This window comes from Diaphorina citri, unplaced genomic scaffold (assembly GCF_000475195.1).
Source record: "Diaphorina citri unplaced genomic scaffold, Diaci psyllid genome assembly version 1.1 scaffold190, whole genome shotgun sequence".
Lineage (NCBI taxonomy): Eukaryota > Metazoa > Arthropoda > Insecta > Hemiptera > Psyllidae > Diaphorina > Diaphorina citri.
In genome coordinates, this window is record NW_007377627.1 from 251,827 (window position 1) to 275,408 (window position 23,582).

Below are 23,582 nucleotides of genomic sequence, written 5' to 3' on the forward strand. Positions count from 1 at the left end.
TTTAGATAAACCTAAATTAATGACTGTTTTTATTTGATTTCAAATACCTACTTCTTTTAGCACAAGGACATTATTTTGGGTTTAAAGGAAGGACCTTTCCTAAAAATATCCAAAATAAACAAAGTACAACAATATCAATAGAGAGGTAATACGTACATAATACAATCGGCAGGTAAATAGGTAAACATATACTGACAATGGTGGGGGCTAACACAAATTCGGGACACCTCTGGTCTATTCCTATCAGTTGTTTTCTGAATCTCATTCGCCAAGTTGAACGGAAATCAATAGTTTCAAATTTATTTGAGTTTTATTTTTTTCTTATACGTGTTTTTTTCCATAATTTTCCGAACGTATCGCAAAAATAATAGCAAATAGATTGAACGAATTTCCGCTTTCGACTTTCAATACTGGGAACTTGTTTGTAATGGTTTACTTTTGACATCTACAAAAGTATGTTCATCCATTGTCGATTAATTAGGTAGTCAATGTCAATTATGTTATGAAAGATAAATCAGATTTGAAAAAAACTTCAAAATAAATTAATCTCTTTTAAAATCTAGATAGTATTAATCTGTACAGGTGCAACTCTAAACTGTTGTAGAATCACAGATCAAGTTTGTAGGCATTTATCAAGTTTTCATCGACTTTGAAAAAACTTTTTCAATATTTTTGACAAAGTTTTCTCAAGCTTACAGGTAAACATCATCGAAATATAAATATTCAGAAATCCCAGCAGAATAAACAAGATCAATTCTATCTTCAATTAAAGAGCGATTCCAAAAGACAAAATCCTATTACAGATCACTTGTAAAAGTATAAATCAATATTCAAGTAAAATACAAAATCTATTTGAAGAGTTGGAAACCATCAATCATATAACTAACAGGTACACAGATTCAAGAAAAAACTCAGACCACAAACAAATCTCCCAGCCACGCAGTTTCTTGATTTTATTCTTTCTTACACCAGGTAAGTGGTGCACTATTTATTACTAATCAAATACACACGACCTTCTTTACACTGCGATAGTAGATGGACTCTTCAGTCCTATGCTGGCAGTATTTCCAAAAATTGGTCAAAAGTCAAAATATTTCTGTACCTATACATGTTTGGGGCTAACTAACTATCTTGAAATGATTGAGGCGAAATTTATACCTCATTTATCGTACTCTACTTATGTAATTTTAGAAAAGAGCTTTAAAAGAGAGAGAGAAAAAAATCCAGTTCATCATACAGTAAAGATACAATAACAATATTTGTAATAAATTTATTATACATAGGTACAAGTATTTATGTACACCAAAGAAATAAGTTCCCACAGTATCTACGTATAAAAATAATCCCATAATGAAATTCATTGAAAATAAAATAGAAAGACAAGTGCGTTTAATAATAAACAGAGTGACATTATGGGCTTAAATAATAAATATTCACCTAAAGAATTCTATTAATAAAATATAAGAATACACGATTTGCAAATAAACGAAAATTTTGGCAAACTCCAATAGTTACATAGGTCCTATGTAGTTCTACCTATGTAGAATTTTGTAATGTTTTGTTTGAAACATTATTACACGTAAATTACATTTTTTGATACGGAATTCGAGTTCCTATGTGTGCAAAAATGGTGTTTGTGAAATTGAACATTTCTGATGATATAATAGACATTTTGAACACGGGAAATCTGGATCAGTTGGAGAGCGTGGGTTTAGAATAGGAAAATTCCCCCAGACAGTATCCTAAATCCATACATTTACCTTACTATTTTTTAATCCGGATCAGTTGGAGAGCGTGGGTTTAGAATAGGAAAATTCCCCCAGACAGTATCCTAAATCCATACATTTACCTTACTATTTTTTAATCTGGGAAATCTGGATTAGTTGGAGAGCGTGGGTTTAGAATAGGAAATTAGGAAAATTCCCCCAGACAGTATCCTAAATCCATACATTTACCTTACTATTTTTTAATCTCAAGTACCTGCCGAATGTTGTACTCGGTACTGTACAGTGATATTTAACAATGGGTGTGGAGAGAGCCTTATGAGACTCTCTCTAGTTTTCTTTATTTACATTATACCACAAGTTTTTCCGTTTTCCTCTTTCTTTTCCAGCCTAAAATCTGAATGCTCAACATTTATGGAAGATGACATCCAATGCGATCCTTGTACTCGGTACTGTACAGTGATATTTAACAATGGGTGTGGAGAGAGCCTTATGAGACTCTAGTTTTCTTTATTTACATTATAGGTACCACAAGTTTTTCCGTTTTCCTCTTTCTTTTCCAGCCTAAAATCTGAATGCTCAACATTTATGGAAGATGACATCCAATGCGATCCGAGCTTTGCGGCGGAAAAAGTCCGGCTTATCCGAAGTCAAAGTAGCTGTGATTGGGGCCCCTGGGGTCGGTAAAAGTGGTAAGACAACCATTTCCCTTCTTTGGGTAATTATTCAGAAGGCACGACAATGAAAAACAAAGCTCCTTTTTGCGCTCAACCTAACCCTATACATAATGACAATGGTCACAGATCATTTGTGACAGCTTCTTTTTTGTAGCAATTTTCCATTGAAGTGACTTCTGAACAAGCACTCTTTTTCGTCCTTTCCTCCTGAAGTTGAGTTGGCATAGTCAAAATGAGATTTTTTTTCTGACTTATCAATGGAGAATGAGTGAGTAGAATTGATTCAACTTATTGTTTCATTACAAATTTTCACAAGTAAATGATGTTTTCAAATTAAATTGATCCCACGGGCAAGGTAAACCTACATCCTTGACAAATGGAATGTGCCTGAAGGCATGTGTGTATTCTTTGTTTCGGGTGTTTGGCCCTTTAGTTCTCTCTTTTTTTTAAATTATTATTATTATTATTATGGAGCTTTATTTCTCATATAATATGGTACCCACTAATGGAATGGAAAAAGAAATCAACATGCACTTACATACTCGTAAGAGTTTGAAAATTATTAAAAAAAACTAATCTGGAAGAAATGTAAACAATTGTAAAATAGTTTAATGCACAATTTCATTTGTAAAGAAATGGGTGTAGGTACGTATAGGGTATGTAGAAAAATATTCGCGGATAAATGCAAACAAATTCCTAGTGCAAAGGAGGTATATCTACAAAGTATATTCATAGGTATTTAATATTTATGTAAGGGTTAAAACATCAACTGTTTGACCAATAATTCTGGTAAAATGTTGAGTCTTGTTAATCCACAAAGTTGAAATTAATGTGAAATTTTATTGTCAACCGCAAACTCTAGACACTATAAGCCCCAGAGAGGATTAAGCCAAGAGATGTTCAGAGTGAATTTATTGGGCACATAATTATACTTCATCATCATAGAAAAATAAGGTGGACTTTCACTGTATTAATGTATTTACATCTCTCAGTGAAATTAAAATAATAATCAACATAATTGTACAAAATCGTTGGCAAATACTACTTCTGCAATTCTTTTCGAAATTAATGTGAAATTGTCAACCGCAAACTCTAGACACTATAAGCCCCAGAGAGGATTAAGCCAAGAGATGTTCAGAGTGAATTTATTGGGCACATAATTATGATTCATTTGATTATCTTACTTATATATACATATATAAAAAAAAAACAAGATGGTTGAATCAGAAACAAGTCAGCAAACAGGAGGGTAAGTTAGGGCCTGTGGGCTAGTAAGGACAAGGGAAGGTACATAAGTCAGAACCCAATTTTTGTCAGCTTAATAGCCGATATTTAAAGAAGAGAGAAAAACAAAGAAGGGAGAAGAAAGAGGATTAGAAAAATATAATAGAATCAGAAAGAAGGTCTTATGAGAATGAGAAAGAAGATCTTTCATAGATTTCGTATAAGCTTAACCCATGCTTTGGAGCAGTTACCCCTACACCTAAGCCTCAGGGTGGGCTTTTTGTGTATGGAGTTAAGCCGAAAAAAAAGGTGCAATTTGCCCCAAGGGATGGGTTAAGCTTATACGAATCTAAGCCGAAGAAGGTCTTTTACCCTTAACTCTTTTCCCTACAGGTGAAATTCTGGGCAAAGACTTCGACTGTACGTTCGAGGAGGTGGCGGCTGCCGAGCAGGTCACGGAAATTGCCGATGTGTTTCACGAGCTCGCACGAAAGGTGCTGGCGACTCGGCGAAAGAACAAGCAAAGTCTTCTGGAGCGAATGCTCGGCAATAAGCGAAGCAAAAGCGATTCGAAATATGCATAAAGATTAGGACGGTGAACAAGGGTTGGACTTTGGGTAAAAATTAGGACAGTCAACAATGATTGGACTTTCGGTAAAAATTAGGACAGGAAGAAGAGAAGGCAAGATGAAGAAACGAGGGAACAAGAGATGAGTTGAGAAGGGAAGGGGTACAAGACATGAGACAAGTATACAACGGACAAGAAGAGGAGAAGGGAATATGAAGAAACGAGGGAACAAGAGATGAGGTAAGGGAAGAGGGTACGAGGAATGAGAGAAAGATACAAGTGAGGGAAGAAGGATACAAGTAAGAAGAGAAGGCAAGATGAAGAAACGAGGGAACAAGAGATGAGGTAAGGGAAGAGGGTACGAGGAATGAGAGAAAGATACAAGTGAGGGATGAAGGATACAAGCGAGAAGAAGAGAAGAAGGTACAAGAGAGATGAGAGCGAAATTCGTTCCCGTGACGTCACACCGTTTCCCAGCGCCTGCGTCGCGTGATAAGCTTTCCTCTCAGCTTGAGGAAGAGGTTAAAAGAGAGATGAGAGCGAAATTCGTTCCCGTGACGTCACACCGTTTCCCAGCGCCTGCGTCGCGTGATAAGCTTTCCTCTCAGCTTGAGGTGATAATGAGCTGCAACATGTGAATGATTCATCCTCAATATTGAATACCAATACTAGTAATGAGCCTCATATTACAGATTCTCTTGTCTCAATCAATATTGAAAGTGAGCTTTATAACTCGATCAACAACAAATTTCAGGAGTTCAGAGGAAAAGGAGGAGGAAGCGAACGAAGAGGAGGAGGAGGAGGAGGAGGAGAAGAAGGAAGAGAAAGAGTACAAAATCACACTGGGTAAGGTAGATCCATAGCCATACATTCACACCTACCTACGCCTTGTCAAAACGTCACCTCATGTGAAGCCACAGCCAAAATCAGCATTCTCTTTACCTACTGCGAATAAGAGTGTGCCTACGCTACGGGGACTTGTCATACGGTAAATAATCGCAAAAATTTTTTGTTGTTGTTGCAAATGTCAGATTTTTGACCATCAGGCCATTCCCCCCCCCCATAATCGCAAAATAAAGACATCATGTGAGTAAAAAAAAAAAAAAAAAAAACCACGAAATTATTTTCCCTTATTATTTTTCAATCAAAAACTCAAATGAAAATTTTGCTGTCTTTTTCAAAATTTCGCGCGGTTGCCGCGGTTGATTTTTTTGTTTTGAAGCGTATTTTTTTAGATGAGTTGATGCTGAATAGTCGTATTTTTCAATAGACGTATTTAGTTTTGTGATTGTATTTTGGATCATAAAAACAAAAGATCACTCAAAAAAGCCTTTGGAAGCTTGGGGTATTTTTGGTTTTTACAATGATTTTTACGTCTAAAAGAAGAGGGGAGAAAGGAAAATAAATATTGAAAAGAGAGGGAGGGGGGGGAAGGAGAGAAATTCATTTTTGCTCCTTTATTATGGGGCGGACTTAGAAGAATTGGAGCATTCACCTGAATTTGATACTCATTCTCAGAATAACTGGCTTTCTCCCTATCCTGTCTTCCTTCTCTCTTCGATTTCGGGACGGACCTTGGCAGTTACCTACAGTTCCCTCTATCAAACCTCTAAAAAAAAAAACCCAACTACCTACCTACTTTTGTCATCAGTGTCGGAGAGTTCCTTGTTCCTTACTTACGCGCCACCAGTGAAAAATTGTAAATGTTGTATCCACAGTAGATATTATTATCTGGAAATGAAATGAGGATACATGGGAAAGGAACAGAAGGGAGCAGAAGAGAGAAGAGAGGAAGGAGGAAGGGAAGGCGATACGAAAGAGGGGAAGATGAGAAGTCAAAAGAGAAGGGAGGTGGTGAGGAGGAGAGTGTAGAAAAGATGAGAGAAGAGGGGAAGGGAGGAGAGCACAAGAGATGAGAGAAGGATACAAGAGAGAAGACGAGAAGTAGGGAAGAGGGTATAGGAAATGAGGAAGGATACAACAGGGAACATGAGAAGTGAAGAGAGAAGGGAGGTGGCGAGGATAAGAGTGTAGAAAAGATGAGAGGAAGGAGAGGACAAGAGAACCCAAGGGTCCCAAGGGATAAGGATACACTAGAGAAGAAGAAGAAGAGAAGGCAAGATGAAGAAACGAGGGAACAAGAGATGAGGTAAGGGAAGAGGGTACGAGGAATGAGAGAAAGATACAAGTGAGGGAAGAAGGATACAAGCGAGAAGAAGGTACAAGAGAGATGAGAGCGAAATTCGTTCCCGTGACGTCACACCGTTTCCCGGCGCCTGCGTCGCGTGATAAGCTTTCCTCTCAGCTTGAGATGAGAGGAAAAGCTGCTGTCTTTCGTCGTCCTCAGTACCATTTCGGGTTTTCTCGACGCATCATGAAGCCCCGCGCCGCGTGGTCGCGAAATTTCGTAGTGTTTTCAGTGCTCATTTGGACCTGCCAGATTGGATTGGTGGCCTCTACTGGGGATAAGATACCTTTAGGTAAGTCACTAGAAGGTTGGGACTGTAGGGAGACCTTTGGAGAATATTCGAGAGAGCAATAATCTTTGCTACACCTTCTGGACTGACAAAATAAATAGGTACTGAATGTTCCAATGTTGTTAAGAGCAAGTCTCTTATCAGTGATATCCTTATCTTATCCCCTCTACTAGGGATGTGATAGCTTTATGCAAGTGACGAAAAGGTTGGGAGACGTTCGGAGAGTCTTTGAGACACCGTGACCTTCTGGACGGACAAATACGAGAGGTCCCAGTGTTGTGAACAAATGTCTTATCAGTGATTATCCTTATCAGTTGAGTGTTGGCTCCAAAAAGTTTATCTTTAGGTGATACCTTTCGGTAAGTTCTACTAGGGATGTGATAGCTTTATGCAAGCGACGAAAAAGTTGGGAGACCTTCGGAGAGTCTTTGAGACACCGTGACCTTCTGGACGGACAAATGTATACGAGAGGTCCCAGTTTTGTGAACAAATGTCTTATCAGTGATTATCCTTATCAGTTGAGTGTTGGCTCCAAAAAGTTTATCTTTAGGTGATACCTTTCGGTAAGTGACGAGAAGGTTGGGAGACCTTCGGAGAGTCTTTGAGACACCGTGACCTTCTGGATGGACAAATACGAGAGGTCCCAACATTGTGAGCAAGTCTCTTATCAGTGATATCCTTAGGTATCAGTTCAGTGTTGGGCCCAAAAAGTTCATCTTTAGGTGGCCTTTTCAGCCTTTTCTCCAGCTCCTGAAAAATAGTCCACACCGTAGAAGCTTCGAATTCGTAGAATCATCCCGTCCACACTGATAGAGCGCCACAGCTTCTGAAAGTCCTCGTCCAGATCTAACTGTGCTGACTTGTCATTGTAGAACATCACTTTCCTCTTATCTGCTGGACGGGTCACGTAGATAATTTCATTCTGAAGACTAAGGTGCTGCAAATGCAAAGACAGCATTATAAACAATATTCGTAGAATCTTAACCCATCCTTTAGGGCTGTTTACCCCTGCACCTAAAAGATGTCTTGAGGTGTATTAAGTACTCTGTAAGTTTACGTGCCTCTTAAGTTGAGATTTTATACGTCCCAACTGAACAATTTTTTGCTAAAACTCTGAAAACTAGAAGATTATGAAGACAGTAAAGGCCGTATATAGGTATTTTAGTAAGTAGTTTGTGTAAACTACTGTGTGTAAAACAAAGTCTTTTTTTTTTTTTTTTTTTTTTTTTTTAAAAAAAACGTCCAGATCGAGCTGTGCTGACTTATCATTGTAGAACATCACCTTCCTCTTATCTGCTGGACGGGTCACGTAGATAATTTCATTCTGAAGACTAAGGTGCTGCAAATGCAAAGACAGCATTATAAACAATAGGAATTTTAATTGTGTTGAGAATATTTCAGCCATCTACTCAGTATCAGATAGACCTGACGACAGGTTTACCTGATAGTGAGTGGGTGGCCTCAGATATCGTTCACCACATAAGTAATACTTGTCACAAAGATCGTTCTCCTTTTAATGCAACTCAATAAAATTTATGACTTGACAAGGACTAGAACCACCAATCTCTAGATCCCAAGCCTACCCCACTAACCACTGAGGTTAATCCAATTGCCTAAAATCCCTATCAGGTAGACCTGACGACAGGTTTACCTGATAGTAAGTGGGTGGCCTCAGATATCGTTCACCACATAAGTAATACTTGTCACAAATATCGTTCTCCCTTTAATGCAACTCAATAAAATGTATGACTTGACAAGGACTAGAACCACCAATCTCTAGATCCCAAGCCTACCCCACTAACCACTGAGGTTAATCCAATTGCCTAAAATCCACTGCAAGTAAGCTATTCCAGAAAGAACTTCACACTTTACTAAAAGTTACCCAAGGGATGTACTTTGTGGAGGACATACATCACCCAAGGTATTAGAGGATATAAGTCACAGTAATGACTCTAATGAGGTAAATTTGATGTCTTCAATGATGACTGACCTTTATAATAATCTTACAAAAGTATAATCCACAACTTAAACCCCTTTCTTCTTTCATACCTTGAGAGCTTTTTCACAGTGAGGTAAACTTTCTCTAACATCATCCAACAGAATTCCTCCTATGCCTTTGAGATCATGTTGCTTGAGGAGCTTTAGAAGACCTTTCCGATCTTTGATTTTGAACACTGGTTTGAAAATGTACTTGTTGCCTTCAATGACTTCTATTTTGGGATTGTTTTGTAAAGCTTCCGTCGACAGCCACTGAAATAATAAAAATAATGGTTGTTTCAATTATAGAGGTTTAGGGTTTAATGTCACTTTATAATTGAAAAGGTGTTTATTGATGCAGGTTTTATTTTTGGTAAATTTGGTGACAAGCTGATAACTTCTATTTTGGGATTGTTTTGTAAAGCTTCCGTTGACAGCCACTGAAATAATAAAAATAATGGTTGTTTCAACTATAGAGGTTTAGGGTTTAATGTCACTTTATAATTGAAAAGGTGTTTATTGATGCAGGTTTTATTTTTGGTAAATTTGGTGACAAGCTCGTTGAGAATATTTCAGCCATCTACTCAGTATCAGGTAGACCTGACGACAGGTTTACCGTGAGTGGGTGGCCTCGGATATTGTTCACCACATAAGTAATACTTGTCACAAATATCGTTCTCCCTTTAATGCAACTCAATAAAATTTATGACTTGACAAGGACTAGAACCACCTATCTCTAGATCCCAAGCCTACCCCACTAACCACTGAGGTTGATCCAATTGTCTAAAATCCACTGAAAGTAAGCTATTCCAGAAAGAACTTCACACTTTACTAAAAGTTACCCAAGGGATGTACTTTGTGGAGGACATACATCACACAAGGTATTAGAGGATATAGTCACACTAATGACTCTAATGAGGTAAATTTGATGTCCTCAATGATGACTGACCTTCATAATAATCTTACAACAGTATAATTGTATAATACACAACTTAAACCTGTTTCTTCTTTCATACCTTGAGAGCTTTTTCACAGTGAGGTAAACTTTCTCTAACATCATCCAACAGAATTCCTCCTATGCCTTTGAGATAGCATTACTAAGTGCATCCTTTGCAAATCAATTTCCACTTTTAACTAATCTTTTTAAACTGGTAATGTCGCCACAGGTCGCTATCTCGATAAATTAGTCACTCAACAATGAATTCCCTTTCACCAATTCTTTTACACTAGTAATTGGTAGCGCGATTAAAGTAGAAACTCCAATTTCAATTATCCCCAATTCCCCACGAGGCGAGGCTTAGAACTCTAAGTGAAGAGCCCAAAAAACTTCTACCCCGCCAGGAATCGAAACCGGGACCTCTAGTATGATACCCACTCGGCCACGGCGTTTGTTTTTACACACCCCTGTCACAGCCCTCATCACCTGATTTCTTTCCATGTTTTATAATTTCCAATACATTTCCAACAATTTTGATAAACGGCCAATATAAACAGAAAGGAGGTATGATAGCGATAAACATGTCAATAGAAAAGCTACATACTCTCACATTAAATGGTATTTTCATGAGCATGTTACATACAATACACAATTACATTATATTATACATTACATATTTTATCATAATATATTGTATTTTTTTTTTTTTTTTTTTTTAAATTTTAAAAAAAAAAATCTTTTAATTGGATACGTACGTATATATGGGATACGTTGTATTATATTAAATTGGTGCTCCTCAACACATTACTGAATATATTTATTGTACATTACAATTTATTACATGTGGGCATAACGTATAACACATTATTACATAGTGTTTCAACATGTTGTAATGAGAACAAACTAACTAGGTGGTACCTACATAAGTGTCACTGGTAGATATGTCTGATATAATGTATATTGTACCTTCCTACTCCTTCTTTCTACTCAACTTTTTTTATATGTCAATTAATTTTGACATAACTAGATCACTTGTAGTGGTCAAGATGATAGCCTGGTAAATAGAAGGGCGTAGGTGCAATCCCAGCAAAGTAGAATAGAATAGAATATACCTTGTTTATCCTGCCCGAATAGGGCCGAAATACCCAGCAGTCTAAACAAGGTCTCGTATATTTGATGGGGTTAAAGAATATACATACAACTAACAATTCAGTAAAGTATGGAATTTTATCCTCAACCATTGTTTGAGAATTTGACATAACAGTAGTAAGGTATTTATTTCACCACAGTAAACATTAAGTAGTAGCCTACTGCAGGGTAAAGGGACACCCCTGACCAACGCATGGCTTTACCAGGGTACTATATTTCCGTTGCTGCTGTTGTGAAGTAAGCAGTGGTTGTTTACAACGGCTATTGTTTTGCAGCAGTAGTGTGGATACTCCAGTGAAGCCCAGGTAACCAGGGCCGAGAGTCGGTGTAATTATGTTGAAAAAGAAAAGTAAAGGGATGGTACTATTCCAGAAGTATACAAATAACCCATTATATTTCGTTTGGTTTCAGCCTGGTAGTGCGGTTCCTCACGAGCGGTACATCGGGGAATATGATCACCAGTCTGAGTCCAAATACAAGAGTGAAGTCCAGGTGGATGGCGATACCATCCTGTTTGAAATTCTCGACACATGCCCAAAGGTAAACTTCTTTGTTCTTTAGATAATATTCCAGAAGGCACGACAATGAAAACAAGCTCCTTTTTGCGCTCAACATAACAACCCTATACATAAATGACAATGGTCACAGATCATTTGTGACAGCTTCTTTTTGTAGCAATTTTCCATTGAAGTGACTTCTGAACAAGCACTCTTTTTCGGTCTTTCCTCCTGAAGTTGAGTTGGCATAAGTCCAAAATGAGATTTTTTTTCTTGACTTATCAATGGAGAATGAGTGAGTAGAATTGATTCAACTTATTGTTTCATTACAAATTTTCACAAGTAAATGATGTTTTCAAATTAAATTGATCCCACGGGCAAGGTAAAACCTACATCCTTGACAAATGGAATGTGCCTAAAGGCATGTGTGTATTCTTTGTTTCGGGTGTTTGGCCTCTTTTGTTTTCTCTTTTTTTAAAATTTTTATTTTTTTTTTTTTTTTTTTTTTTTAGTCAGGGGATGAAATGCCCACCCGAGACACAATCCACTGGGCCGACGGTATTCTCCTAGTCTACGCCATCACAGATCGAGACTCGTTCAACTACGTGAGAAGAGTCCGCGCCTGCACCGAATTCAGCGCCAATCTGCCCGTCCTACTCGTGGGAAACAAGGACGATATGATTCATCTGAGACAAGTCAGCACAGAGGAGGGTAAGTGCTGAATCTTTTTCTCAAAACCACCTTTGCGGAATCACATTCTCAAATATATCTGTACTGAATCATTTGAATATCTTACTTAAAAGAAACAAGATATGTTTAATCAGAGATTAGTCAGCGAACAGGAGTGCAACTTAGAGCCTATAGTCAAGACAGTACAAGAGAAGGTAATTCAGAATCTATGCTGAATCATCGAATCGTCCCTCAAAGAAAACAAGATATGATTTATCTGAGACAATTCAGCACAGAGAAATGTAAGCCAGAATCTATGATGAATCATTTGCTTATTGTACACTTGGAAATAAGGACGATAAGATTTATCTGAGACAAGCCAGCACAGAGTAGGGTAAGTCAGAAGTTATGCTTAATTGAGATAAATCTATATAGTTCAACACCCCGACTGATCCACGATTAAACTGAATTCCAAGATCGAAAGATGTAAGACCCATTAGACCCACCATAAAATCGCCAAAAAAAATACCCTTTTTTCAAAGGCTTTGGCGGGATTATCAGTCAGTGAGCTCTTCCACCCAACCGGTTTTTGTCAGTTTATTACCCGGCATTTACCAAAGAGAGAAAAACGAAGGAGGGAGAAAGAGGATTAGGGAAATAGAATAAAACCAGAAAGAAGGTCTAATGAGAATCAAAAAGAAGGCCTTTACCCTTAAGTCTTAACCCTTGTTTACCCCACAGGTGAAATTCTGGGCAAAGACTTCGACTGTACGTTCGAGGAGGTGGCGGCTGCCGAGCAGGTCATGGAAATTGCCGATGTGTTTCACGAGCTCGCACGAAAGGTGCTGGCGACTCGGCGAAAGAACAAGCAAAGTCTTCTGGAGCGAATGCTCGGCAATAAGCGAAGCAAAAGCGATTCGAAATACGCATAAAGATTAGGACGGTCAACAAGGGTTGGACTTTCGGTGAAAATTAGGACAGTCAACAAGGATTGGGTAAGGTGTAAAAAATTGAACGGTCGGTAACCAACGATTAAGGGAGGCTTTACAGGCTAGGATTTCTTTGAAGTTATCCAGGACTAAGGACTACTGAATACCAGATTGTGTTAAACAACTCGATATTCTTATTTATTTCATAATTATATTTAACTGTATTTATTTATACTTGGCTTTGGGTTGTGTTTATTATTTATGACTCAAGTATTTTCTTATTGGCTTTAGATAATTTTACTTACTTACTAGTGACTGCTCTTTTTATCAACATTTATTATACTTATTAGGGTGCGGAAACACTCAATAGTGGGGTTTCAAGTTTCAATGGCACACAATGTCTTACCTGAAAAAGAAGACAAGCAGAGCTTATTGGTACAGTTTTAATGTGTGTGTGCTAATCAGGTGTCCGGTATACCTGATCAGGTGTACCTGTCAGGTCTACCTGATAGTGAGTGGCTGGCCTAAAAGTGAAGTTGTAGAGATCGCCTCAGGCGTTACCCTCGCACAGTGATACCTTCCACTCAAGAGTCTATTATTGTTGTAGCAACAGGCAAAATCCAATCAATCGGGTATCATGCCCAGGATTGTTGCAACTTCTTTGGGTTTCATCTAGTGGTCAATGACTGAAAAGTAGGTTCTTTAACCGGGGTGATTGAGGCGAAAGCCGGCAGGTGTCCCATTTCAATCGCCCACCAGGGGTGGATGGACTACTAAAAAAAAGGATCTTTAAACCTTGTTATCTCACCTTAGCTGACGGCTTCATAATTCTCCAGCACATCCGCCAAATGCTCGTTGTCTCTCGGCTTCTTGAATTGTTTCTTCCTATTCATGTTCTTCTTACGGCCAGGCAGGACGGGTTTCTTAAAGCCGTGATCTTGAATAGGTCGAATACCCTGCGAGAAAAGAGAGAACATTTGGTGTTTTACTTTTGACGGAGTCTATCTTGTAGTTATGCTGTAACTACAGCTAGTAGCTAGTGATTTTTAATCAGCAAACTGTAGAACTTAATAAAAAAGGGGCCCCTAGCGAACCCCTTTAGGTCTGATTTATCCCTAAATCTAAGGAGCAAATGGTGTTGAGCAACTTTGCCAGATTTAATCAAAATCGGTCAAAACGTTCGAGGGTGAAACAAACTGCTAAGCTAGTGATTTTTAATCAGCAAACTGTAGAACTTAATAAAAAAGGGGCCCCTAGCGAACCCCTTTAGGCCCGATTCATCCCTAAATCTAAGGAGCAAATGGTGTTGAGCAACTTTGCCAGATTTAATCAAAATCGGTCAAAACGTTCGAGGGTGAAACAAACTGAAGGAAAATCTTGGCTTGGTCCACTCTAACTCTAACTAATGGATTAGGTATATGAAATAGGAGTGTCAGCCTTGTTAGGTTGGAGGGTAGCGCGTCTGCCTTATAAGCGCTAGGTTCGAATCCCACCTGGGGAGGATTTTCACATGCCTTCAGGCACACTCCATTTGTCAAGGGTTTGCCTTGCCCTTGGGATCAATTTAATTTAAAGAAACCATTTACTGATGAAAATTTGTAATCTCGAAACGGCTGGCTCTCTCCTATCCTGTCTTTCTTTTCTCTTCGATTAGATCTTTTTTCGTCAAAAAAGCTTCCATTAAAGAAAGAAAGCAAACCTGTTTCTCCAGATACTCCTTGATCTTATCATTGTCCATCCCGTCCACACTGATAGAGCGCCACAGCTTCTGAAAGTCCTCGTCCAGATCTAACTGTGCTGACTTGTCATTGTAGAACATCACTTTCCTCTTATCTGCTGGACGGGTCACGTAGATAATTTCATTCTGAAGACTAAGGTGCTGCAAATGCAAAGACAGCATTATAAACAATAGGAATTTTAATTGCGTTGAGAATATTTCAGCCATCTACTCAGTATCAGGTAGACCTGACGACAGGTTTACCGTGAGTGGGTGGCCTCGGATATTGTTCACCACATAAGTAATACTTGTCACAAATATCGTTCTCCCTTTAATGCAACTCAATAAAATGTATGACTTGACAAGGACTAGAACCACCAATCTCTAGATCCCAAGCCTACCCCACTAACCACTGAGGTTAATCCAATTGCCTAAAATCCACTGCAAGTAAGCTATTCCAGAAAGAACTTCACACTTTACTAAAAGTTACCCAAGGGATGTACTTTGTGGAGGACATACATCACCCAAGGTATTAGAGGATATAAGTCACAGTAATGACTCTAATGAGGTAAATTTGATGTCTTCAATGATGACTGACCTTTATAATAATCTTACAAAAGTATAATCCACAACTTAAACCCCTTTCTTCTTTCATACCTTGAGAGCTTTTTCACAGTGAGGTAAACTTTCTCTAACATCATCCAACAGAATTCCTCCTATGCCTTTGAGATCATGTTGCTTGAGGAGCTTTAGAAGACCTTTCCGATCTTTGATTTTGAACACTGGTTTGAAAATGTACTTGTTGCCTTCGATAACTTCTATTTTGGGATTGTTTTGTAAAGCTTCCGTTGACAGCCACTGAAATAATAAAAATAATGGTTGTTTCAACTATAGAGGTTTAGGGTTTAATGTCACTTTATAATTGAAAAGGTGTTTATTGATGCAGGTTTTATTTTTGGTAAATTTGGTGACAAGCTACCCACCTTTTCACATTAATTTTACTGAGCCTGACTAGGGCTAGGAAATTCTTGTGGCATACTTTTGGGTACATGGTCGGTCACCAATCCGGTTACCAGTCAAGCACAACATTGCAACCACATCAATGATTGGTAACTGGAACATTCAATGTGCTATCTACACTAGTGCTTGTAGATAAAATGAAAACTTACAATTTTGACTTTGTTTCCTACATCAAGCTGATTGGTTTCATCAAGGATTTCATCTATAGTAAGAGGATGATCATCCCCGTCCTGATGTCTCTGTTTCATGTGCTTTACGATCTTTGCCATAACAGTAGTAGGTATTTATTTCACCACAGTAACATTAAGTAGTAGCCTACTGCCAGGGTAAAGGGACACCCCTGACCAACGCATGGCTTTACCAGGGTACTATATTTCCGTTGCTGCTGTTGTGAAGCAGCAGTGGTTGTTTACAACGGCTATTGTTTTGCAGCAGTAGTGGATACTCCAGTGAAGCCCCAGGTAACCAGGGCCGAGGAGTCGTGTAATTATGTTGAAAAAGAAAAGTAAATATATTTCCGTTGCTGCTGTTGTGAAGTAGCAGCGGTTGTTTACAACGGCTGTTGTTTTGCAGCAGTAGTGGATACTCCAGTGAAGCCCCAGGTAACCAGGGCCGAGGAGTCGTGTAATTATGTTGAAAAAGAAAAGTAAATAGAGCTGCTACAGCGTGAAAACCTCTTGAAAATGGCCAAATCCCGTGCTATAGGAGTCGTTGTCTCCTTTAAGATCCATAAATCATTTCAACAAAGCTTAAGCGGATAAAGTCCTTGACACAGTTTTCAATTACTCCTATTCCAGAAGTATACAAATAACCCATTATATTTCGTTTGGTTTCAGCCCTGGTAGTGCGGTTCCTCACGAGGCGGTACATCGGGGAATCACCTCTAAATAGTGGACAAAACCTCAGCAACCAAAAGTGCCCACTATTCAAGTTGCAAATTTACTTAACTGAATTTCACTTTCACATAAGAGACAGAGGAAGTGTCATACTTACGCCATATTGTTGGATGAGCCGAGTGATGAGGATAAGGAAGAAGATGACGAGGAACTGGTCTTGGCTTTCTTTGCTTTCCATGGTTCATCTTTGCTAGTCTCCGCTTTCCTCTTTTCAACTCTGAAAGACAAAATAACAATCAGAGATTTTAAAATGCAGGTCAAAATAATGATCCTAGATGTGAAACGGGGACACACTTGTCAGCCAGAAGGTTTCAGATTTAATGATCCCCTCAATAAACAATTTGGATTTGTAAATATGTATATTGATTTCAAATACATATTTTTAACTTTCTGGTGTTTTTGTGTTGACCCAGCATCTAAATGCAAATCAGGTATTGCCTATGCTCACTCAGTGCACTTCCCATCTTCCTATTGAATATTAGGTAGGGTGTCTAGTCGTACCTTGGCCCCCGTTGTACCTTGGTCTTCTGGACTTTTCTGGTAACTGGCGCCACCTATCGGGTCCGAATCTTTGAGACACCGTGACCTTCTGGATGGACAAACACGAGATGTCCCAACATTGTGAGCAAGTCTCTTATCAGTGAAATCCTTATCAGTTCAGTGTTGGGCCCAAAAAGTTCATCTTTAGGTGGCCTTTTCAGCCTTTTCTCCAGATCCTGATAAATAGTCCACACCGTCACCGTAGAAGCTTCGAATTCGTAGAATCTTAACCCATCCTTTAGGGCTGTTTGCCCCTGCACCTAAAAGATGTCTTGAGGTGTATTAAGTACTCTGTAAGTTTACGTTTACGTGATTCCTCTTAAGTTGAGATTTTATACGTCCCGACTGAACAATTTTTTGCTAAAACTCTGAAAACTAGAAGATTATAAAGACAGTAAAGGCCGTATAATAGGTATTTTAGTAAGTAGTTTGTGTAAACTAGGTACTTTGTGTAAAACAAAGTCTTTTTTTTTGTAAGACAAAGTCTGCACACGGTGAAAAGTCCAAAATAAGTAATCAAAAAACAATTGTGTATAATGAGTTCTGAGCTTGCCTCTGAGTTCTGAGTAAAAAAAGTCCCTGTCCATATCATTTTTTCGTTTGAATATTCATGAGTTAAAATAACGTTAAAATCTAAATTCAATTTGTGTGCCCACCCCAGACCCCTGGTCCCTATTTTGTTTGAAGCCAATTCCCTAGGTTCAAAAGCATCACATTGATTTGTATCCACTTGACCAGGAGCCAGGAGTAGGTGGAGGTATCTACCTACTAGGTATACAGTATAGCGGAGTATAGCATATGAATAGGTGCTTTATTTAGAATTAGGACATGTACCTAGTCCCTTTATCTCAAAAGTTTAATAGTGGGGACTCCCCACTGGGGAGTGTAGAGTTCGTTCTTGGAACAGGACCCAGAATCCCTGATCCATCAAAGCGCATTCAGCGTGCATCCCAGGGGAGTGAAAATCCAATGTTTATGATTTTTCGTCCCTACTCTCATAATGTTTTTACCTTTTTTCCATTAATTTGAAAGGAAATTCAACGAAAATATAGAAAAGCAAAAATCGCATTATTGTTTCCATTTTTTCTCTCTGTTGACTTTATTTTCGTCTGTGGGGACGAGTGGAATATTTTGACATCATGTTTTTGAAGGTTCTGTGTACATACTAGTAGCTGACCTCATGTGAGTTTATGATACAAGTGCCTAGGTTGCACTGATAGACTGATACCGTAAAAAAAAAAAAAAAAAAAAAAAAAAAAAAACAAAACAAAACAATTTTTCTGTGTAGCTTTTGTGTTTCAAAATTCCAAGAAAAGCAAAATGAACACAAACATGCAAAATGTCAGACTATGTTTGTGACCTGAGTTATCTCCGCAGTATGTTTCTTATCTACGCTTCAAAAATGTCTTTCCTTTAATCATGTAGGTACCTCTTCCTAGGAATTCTAGGTACATACCTTGATCTTTTACTCTTTACCCTATTTCTCTCCTCTTCCTCCTTTAGTATAGGTATTTATGTAGGGTATAACATATAATATTTAGGACTTAGGACGTAACCTACTTACTTTTACATAATGTAAATCTCTTTCTCTTGTTACCTTGCCAAACTGGTCCTCTATCTTTCCATTTCCTCTATAGGAATAAACTTGTTCCTTTGCCAATCTCATCCTTGGCTATCTTTCTGTTTACTCTCTGGGAATAATTGCCCTATAAATATAAGGTCCACAAGTGTCCAAATTAGAACCAATGGGCACTAATAACGACTCTGCCAGGATGCGAAAACTTTGTGCAATGAAAGATAACGGTGAGCAAAGAAAAGATAAGCCTTTGATCCCCCGAGAAGAAATAGTAGGAAAAGGATTAGTGGTAAGTAGTAGGAGACAATGGCCACTTATTACATACAGAAGTACTAGTTGGCAAGCTTTAAGTTGTAGGTACCCTTATCAAAGACATGATAAAGGTGATACAGCGTCTTTTCTTAGTAGATGTAGGTTTCCTCAAAGTAGAAGCTTTTCGAGGTTCAATAAGAAGAATTTTCATGGTTAAGTATTTATTATGTTTAACTCATTTTTCTTCTTCTTTCTTACGATTTCGGTGCGATATTAATTTACGTACCTACATATCTTCAATTTATAATAGATACTCGGTGAGTTCTCATGTTTTGATTATCGCCATGGTTAGTTATGTTTGTATGTACCTACATTGTGAGCTCTTGTTTTGATTTTCTCCTCGTCTCTCGGACCTCTCGGTTACATACTATACGTGCTCATCACTTCTACTGTCACGTGCTTTATCTTCTCTCCATCTTTTCCTTTTTCCTCTCTTCGCCTTTTCAAAACTATCTTCTTCTCATCAATCTTTTTCTTCCTCTTCCATCACCTTCCATGTTTCTCTTTAGCAGTCTCCTTTTCCTCGTCCTCTTCTATCCTATATTTTATTTCGCTCTCTTTATGTCACATTTTTCTGGAATTTCTTTCCATTTCTTTCCTTAGTTTTTCATTCTTTTTTCTTTCTCTCCTTTTCTTAGTTCTCTTTCCTTTATCTTCTTCTTTTATTCTTTTTTCTTCTCCTTTTCTTAGTTTTCTTTTCCTTTTCTTTCACTCTTTTTTCTTCATTGCTCTCAGATTTCTTCAATTTTCTGCCTCCTCTTTTTACTTTCAATCACATTATTTCTATTGTACTCCTGATTTTTCCTCCTTTCATTTCTGGTAGTACTTCTTTATAATCTTTATCCACTAACAAGGTACCTATGTGTATTCCTTTCTTTCTCTTTTGTACGCGTATTATCCTCTACTGTCTACTTTTTCTCACTTTTTTCCGCTTCCTCCCTCACTCTGCTTTACACTTTTTACTTTCCTTATCCTATAGGAAGGAAAGTAATGTAATCGGGTCAAATTTTCGATGGTCAGTTTTTAGTGTCAAAACACCACTAACAAGATACATATGTGTATTTCTTTCTTTCTTTCTCTTTTGTACGCGTATTATCCTCTACTCAGTAGAGTCTACTGTCTACTTTTTCTCACTTTTTTCCGCTTCCTCCCTCACTCTGTTTTCCACCTTTTTTTCCTACTTCCTCATCTTCTCTTTCACCTCCCAATTCTCTTTGTATTTATTCTCCACTGCTTCCTTTTTCTATCTCCTCTTTCATTATCACATCTCTTTCCCTCTTCATCCTTCTCCTTCTCATCACCATGAAACTTGTTGGCGTTGGCTCTACTTACATAAATGTGAATAAATTGGGTCAAATTTGTTTCTTGATTAATTACTGCCACACAACGGAGTTAATTTAGAGCCGGAGCTTCTCAAAATGCCGTCTGTTTCGACTGGTGATGGCAGAAAGTAGGTATCGTCCTTTTTTTTAACTAATAAAATTCGTTGTAACTACAATGGTGGATTTCACCAATGACTTCATGAGAGATTTCTCTAATGGGAGAATTTTTAATGATCAAAAAAGGAGCTTTTGATGATCCAAACAGGAGTTTTTAAAAACTAATCCTTTTTGGATCACTAAAAACTCCTTTTTAGATAGTTAAAAAAGTGACCTCTTCACATTAATTTTACTGAGCCTGAGTAGGGCTAGGAAATTCTTGTGGCATACTTTTGGCTACATGGTCGGTCACCAATCCGGTTACCAGTCAAGCATAACATTGCAACCACATCAATGATTGGTAACTGGAACTATCTATACTAGTGCTGTGCTATCTATACTAGTGCTCATAGATAAAATGAAAACTTACAATTTTGACTTTGTTTCCTACGTCAAGCTGATTGGTTTCATCAAGGATTTCATCTATAGTCAGAGGATGATCATCCCCGTCCTGATGTCTCTGTTTCATGTGCTTCACGATCTTTGCCAGAACACCAAACTTGTACTGAGAACTTCCCGACATCGATTTGTATCTGGAAAACATACGTAGAGAATAAAATGAACACAATATTTTGAATAATGTTGGTTTTATTATTTTTGGTCTTTTGGAATACACTGTGACATTTTAGACTGGTATTTAGGTACAATACTTGGTCACATGAAAAAAATTCAATGGGTCACTAGAATTCAATAGGTCACTAGAAATCATTTTTTTTTTTTTTACAGAGACATTTCCAAACAACAGATACTTTTAAGGGAACAGGGATGTTTCTTTTGGGAAAGCCCCAAAATAACAGTTTATTCTTAATTGAGAATGATTTTGCCTGTTTTGGTGCTTTTATTAGCAACTTACAGTGGACACCTCTAAATTAATGGACAAAACCTCAGCAACCAAAAGTGCCCACTATTCAATTTGCAAATTTACTCAACTGAATTTCACTTTCACATAAGAGACAGAGGATGTGTCATACTTACGCCATATTGTTGGATGAGCCAAGTGATGAGGATAAGGAAGAAGATGACGAGGAACTGGTCTTGGCTTTCTTCGCTTTCCATGGTTCATCTTTGCTAGTCTCCGCTTTCCTCTTTTCAACTCTGAAAGACAATATAACAATCAGAGATTTTAAAATGCAGGTCAAAATAATGATCCTAGATGTGAAATGGGGACACACTTGTCTGCCAGAAGGTTTCAGGTTTAATGATCCCCTCAATAAACAATTCGGATTTGTAAATGTGTATATTGATTTCAAATAGGTACATATTTTTAACTTTCTGGTGTTTTTGTGTTGACCCAGCATCTAAATGCAAACTAGGTATTGCCTATGCTCACTCAGTGCACTTCCAATCTTCCTATTGAATATTAGGTACTTGATAAATAAAAGCAAAATGGATAAATGTCCAACTTCTAGCATCAGTAACATATTGTACAGAAATACTAAGTATGGCAACAACAATAATGGCTGACAAAATCTCTCTTCTGACACCTAATTGAAATTTGAAAAGGCAAAATATCTATAATTCCATATTACAATCTTGGTACTTACGTTGCAATAACAACCTAAAATAAAATTAATTAAAATTCATCAGCCATCATCAGCTTCCAATTGAACTCTACAAAAAAAGTAAGGGTTGGTATCCACCCCTCGTATTCACTGGAAAACAAGAAGAAGGAGAAGAAAAGAAGAAGGAGGACGAGTAGGAGGAGAAGAAGAAGAAGAAGAGGGAGGAGGAGAAGAAGAAGAAGGAGAAGAAGAAGGAGGAGGAGAAGAAGAAGAAAGAGGAGGAGGAGGAGGAGGAGGAGGAGAAGAAGAAGAAGGAGGAGGAGGAGGAGGAAAAAAATCCTTTCATTTGAATTTCTCCCGGAATTGAATCTAATTTATTTCTTCCTTTGATGTGTAAGCATCAGCGCCATAGAGAACCATTCTTCAGATATTTCCCTGTTTAATTAAAGCGAATAAAAAGAAGTATAGGTACCTCTCTCCTACGTCTAGGATACCCACCCTACGCTGCCATTTCTCGAGAAAATATCTTGAGCTTATTAAATTTCTATGGTTTCTATCCATAAACCCATAAAGTATCTTAGGAAGCTCTTCAGTTTCCTTGAGCATAAATAAAAGCAAAATGGATAAATGTCCAACTTCTAGCATCAGTAACATATTGTACAGAAATACCAAGTATGGCAACAACAATAACGGCTGACAAAATCTCTCTTCTGACACCTAATTGAAATTTGAAAAGGCAAAATATCTATAATTCCATATTACAATCTTGGTACTTACGTTGGAGTACTGAGTGCCTTTTTCTTGAATAGATCCCTTTCCCTGAGAAGTGCTGGGTCCATTTTCCAACAATGATATTTTTATAGAATGGCAAAAATGTTCATGAATCTAAAAGCTTTGAAAGGGAGTAGGGTTATTTTAAAACCAATTTTCTACAGAAAGTACCTACAAGAAGTTGGAACTGGATTCTGGTTTTTCACAGACTTTCCCTTAGAGAAGAAAAGAAGAAGAAGAAGAAGGAGGACGAGTAGGAGGAGGAGGAAAAGAAGAAGGAGGAAGAGGAGAAGAAGAAGAAGAAGGAGGAGAAGAAGAAGGAGGAGGAGGAAAAGAAGAAGAAGGAGGAGGAGGAGGAGGAGAAGAAGAAGGAGGAGGAGGAGAAGAAGAAGAAGAAGAAGAAGGAGGAGGAGGAGGAAAAAAATCCTTTCATTTGAATTTCTCTCGGAAATCCCGGAATTGAATCTAATTTATTTCTTCCTTTGATGTGTAAGCATCAGCGCCATACAGAACCATTCTTCAGATATTTCCCTGTTTAATTAAAGCGAATAAAAAGAAGTATAGCTACCTCTCTCCTACATCTAGGATACCCACCCTACGCTGCCATTTCTTGAGAAAATATCTTGAGCTTATTAAATTTCTATGGTTTCTATCCATAAACCCATAAAGTATCTTAGGAAGCTCTTCAGTTTCCTTGAGCTTCGAACGAGAACATTTTCCAATTAAGTGATAAAGCGTCTTTTCTTAGCAGATGTACTTTCTTCACAGTAGAAGCTATTCGAGGTTCAATAAGAAGAATTTTCATGGTTAAGTATTTATTATGTTTAAATTAGTTTTTCTTCTTCTTTCTTACGATTTCAGTGCGATATTAATTTACGTACCTACATATCTTCGATTTATACAAAATTATCAACTATTTATGTACATCATGTAGAATGCTTT

The 23,582-nt window shown here is 37.8% G+C and overlaps 2 protein-coding genes across 8 annotated transcripts in view; one reads left to right on the plus strand and one right to left on the minus strand.

Moving 5' to 3' along the window:
- Positions 1 to 22,853, minus strand: part of LOC103505693 (general transcription factor IIE subunit 2) — an 81,553-nt gene extending 58,700 nt beyond the window's left edge. For 6 of the 7 annotated variants that reach the window (XR_003390533.1, XR_003390531.1, XR_001809411.2 and 3 more), the window contains exons 1-7: positions 22,647 to 22,853; positions 21,343 to 21,462; positions 20,849 to 20,900; positions 15,715 to 15,825; positions 15,203 to 15,403; positions 14,528 to 14,707; positions 13,637 to 13,784 (exon numbers count right to left, since the gene is read on the minus strand). Coding sequence is in view for 3 of the 7 variants with exons in the window: in XM_017442549.2 (XP_017298038.1) it covers positions 13,638 to 13,784; positions 14,528 to 14,707; positions 15,203 to 15,403; positions 15,715 to 15,825; positions 20,849 to 20,900; positions 21,343 to 21,462; positions 22,647 to 22,708 (873 nt within the window). In the remaining 4 variants the exon portion in view is untranslated. Of the gene's footprint in view, positions 1 to 13,150; positions 13,235 to 13,636; positions 13,785 to 14,527; positions 14,708 to 15,202; positions 15,404 to 15,714; positions 15,826 to 20,848; positions 20,901 to 21,342; positions 21,463 to 22,646 lie in introns of those variants that run through there. The other variant, XM_017442550.2, reaches the window with a different exon arrangement.
- On the plus strand, positions 224 to 13,062 carry LOC108251955 (ras-related and estrogen-regulated growth inhibitor). Its single transcript, XM_026820975.1, has 6 exons — positions 224 to 453; positions 692 to 972; positions 2,288 to 2,442; positions 11,169 to 11,273; positions 11,743 to 11,941; positions 12,641 to 13,062. The coding sequence occupies exons 3-6, from the start codon at positions 2,320 to 2,322 to the stop codon at positions 12,829 to 12,831; spliced, it is 618 nt and encodes a 205-aa protein (XP_026676776.1). The 5' UTR covers positions 224 to 453; positions 692 to 972; positions 2,288 to 2,319; the 3' UTR covers positions 12,832 to 13,062.
- Positions 22,854 to 23,582: the final 729 nt, after the last annotated feature.

Bases quoted from the DNA above. Each gene is read 5' to 3' on its own strand.
- LOC108251955 (XM_026820975.1), top strand. From the start codon at position 2,320: ATGACATCCAATGCGATCCGAGCTTTGCGGCGGAAAAAGTCCGGCTTA. The intron at 11,274-11,742 runs GTAAACTTCTTT...TTTTTTTTTTAG, and splicing joins TTCTCGACACATGCCCAAAG to TCAGGGGATGAAATGCCCAC. The intron at 11,942-12,640 runs GTAAGTGCTGAA...TTTACCCCACAG, and splicing joins ACAAGTCAGCACAGAGGAGG to GTGAAATTCTGGGCAAAGAC.